The following is a 2708-nucleotide window of genomic DNA, read 5'->3' as shown; positions in this document are numbered from 1 at the left end:
AAAAAAAAAAAAAAAAAAAGAAAGGATCATGACATGCTGGAGCTTTTCTAGAGCCCCAGCCCTGTATTTCTGTAGGAAACAAGACATTACAGATGGATGTAGGAAAATATTTCACAAATTCCTCCACTGACTGCCTCCTTCTGAATGCTGAGGGAGCCTTGTAACATGTAATACGTGGACATCGAGCTCTCTTCCAAGAGCTACTGAATTGAAAGCACAGGAGAAGCAAACAGGGAACTGGATATCTTTAAAGCCGGCCGTAAGGTTTTGTTTTTGTTTTTTGCTCTGTCACCCGGGCTGGAGTGCAGTGGTGTGTTCTCGGCTCACTGCAACCTTGGTCTCCTGGGTTCAAGCAATTCTCTTTCCTCAGCCTTTCCAGGAGCTGGGATTACAGGCATGCACCAAAACATCTGGCTAATTTTTGTATTTTTGGTAGAGATTGGCTTTCTCCAAGTTGGTCAGGCTGGTCTCAAACTCCTGACCCATAGTGATCCACATGCCTTGGCCTCCCAAAGTGATGGGATGACAGGTGTGAGCCACCACGACCAGGCTGCGATAAGGTTTTATGCCTGCTTGACTTTTGGAACCCCCACTGAGCTATCATGAAGAACACAGAACATCTAAACAAACGGGACAGTGAAAGTCCAGATGCTACATCATGAAGCTTTTCATTCCAAAATCAATACGGCTTCTATTTTAGTCAAGGAACAATGGGGCTCCCAAAAGGCAACAAGAGAAAATGCAAAGATACGCAAGGGCACATCCCCAGGAGGGAAGTTATCCTCACCCAGGGAGACCAGGTTCCTGTAATTCTCCAGCATCACGTCTCTGTACAGAGTCCTCTGAGCAGGGTCCAGGCATTTCCACTCCTCCTGAGAGAATTCTATGGCCACATCCCTGAATGTCAACAGACCCTGAAGTGAAAACACATTTTAAGCAAATGGCTATGGGAGGAGTTCTTATCTTTACAGAAAATGGGAAGAGGAGAGAGGGGAAAGCGTGGATTTAATCGTAGAGAATGTTCTGACAAATCCAAGTGAGGGATTTCTCACCACATGACGTCTCACCAGATGTGTTTTATTACACTTTGAGTATAATCAAGACACACTTTCAGTATAAGTTTCTTATGTTTGTGAAAAATACAAGAAATAAATAAAAAATCCATGTTGGGTTCCTGTTATAAAAATGTTTGGAACTTTTATTGACACACCAAGTGACGTTCGTTATCTAGATGAGAGAGAGCACGACTGATGTCTTAAAGATGACAACGTCCGCAGTAAAAGATAGGCTGGGCACAGTGACACATGCCTGTAATCCCAGCTACGCAGGAGGCTGAGGCAGGAGAATCACTTGATCCCGGAAGGCAGAGGTTGCAGTGATCCCAGATCGTGTCACTGCACTCCAGCCTGGGCAACAGAAACTCCATCTCAACCAAAGAAAAAATCAGCTGGGCGCTGTGGGAGGCACCTGTGGTCCCAGCTACTTGGAAGGCTAAGGCGGGAGGATGGTTTGACCATGAGGGTGGAGGTTGCAGAGAGCTACGATCCCGCCAGGGAACTCAAGCCTAGGCAACAAAGTGAGACCCCGTCTCAAAATAAAATAAAGTACATGAAAACAAAATTACTCAAAGTACAAAAATCAATTGTGTATATACATGTTCACAAAATAATAAAACCTATGAGACTCACAAAAAACTAGATGTTAATAAAAAAGGTTATCATTTGTCCCAGATTTTCAAAATATAAAAGATTTTCAAAATATATATGTATGTGTGTATATATGTATTTGTATGTATATGTGTGTGCACGTGTGTGGGAATGTGTATGTACATATATAAAGTTTTTAAAAATATGAAAAGTAGCAAGTTTTGTTTAACTGAAGAGGAATCTCATCTTGCTGGAAAATGATACTTTGGCAGCTGCGGGCAGGGGGGAATCTTGTCATATCTAAGAAAACAGGAAATGCCCCAGCCTAGAGGAAGCAATCACCTTTCAACTGCCTGACCTGGAGGAAGCTTCAGATAGCTGTAGTAATGCAGGTGTGTGCAGAGGCAGCCACTATGGCACTCCTTATACTGGGAAAAATCGCAAAGGGCCCACATGTTGTCATTCAGCCAATTTCCAATGCAGATGCCAAAGAGCAAGCTAGCCATGTTCACCAACATGACAACCATGCAAATTCACAACCAGCAGGATCAAATATCAAAGTAAAACATTTACTAAAACACAAAGAAGAAAACAACAGACACTGGGGTCTCCTCGCGGGCAGAGAGTGGGAGGAAGGAGAGGAGCAGAAAAAATAACTATTATGGGCCGGGCACAGTGGCTCACACCTGTAATCCCAGCACTTTAAGAGGTCAAGGCAGGTGAATAACGAGGGCAGGAGTTCAAGACCAGTGTGGCTAAGATAATGAAACCCCTTCTCTATTAAAAATAAAAAAAATAGCTAGACATGGTGTTGGTTGCCTGTAGTCTCAGCTACTCAAGAGGCTGAGGCAGGAAAATGCTTGGACCCGGGAGGCAGAAGTTGCAGTGAGCTGAGATCATGCCACTTCACTGTAACCTAAATGACAGAGCAAGACTCTGTCTCAAAAAAGGAAAAAACTTTAAGTGACTACAGAATTTTTTCTAAAGCCTCATAGCGATGCACAAATACATGTGAATGAGACTTGCTCTGACATCTGACACAGAACTGACAGTAGCGGCTCC

General features: G+C 43.5%; 1 protein-coding gene across 2 annotated transcripts in view; it reads right to left on the bottom strand.

Annotated features, from left to right (window-relative positions):
- The window catches only part of LOC105514658 (zinc finger protein 468), a 65471-nt gene that overhangs the window by 48782 nt on the left and 13981 nt on the right, over positions 1–2708 (bottom strand). For both annotated transcript variants that reach the window (XM_011946166.1, XM_011946167.1), the window contains one exon: positions 788–914. In XM_011946166.1, coding sequence (XP_011801556.1) covers positions 788–914 — 127 coding nt within the window. The remainder of the gene's footprint in view (positions 1–787; positions 915–2708) is intronic.

This window comes from Colobus angolensis, unplaced genomic scaffold (assembly GCF_000951035.1).
Source record: "Colobus angolensis palliatus isolate OR3802 unplaced genomic scaffold, Cang.pa_1.0 Scaffold25, whole genome shotgun sequence".
NCBI lineage: Eukaryota > Metazoa > Chordata > Mammalia > Primates > Cercopithecidae > Colobus > Colobus angolensis.
Note: the sequence above shows the minus strand (reverse complement) of the source record. Positions and strands in the feature narration are given on the sequence as shown.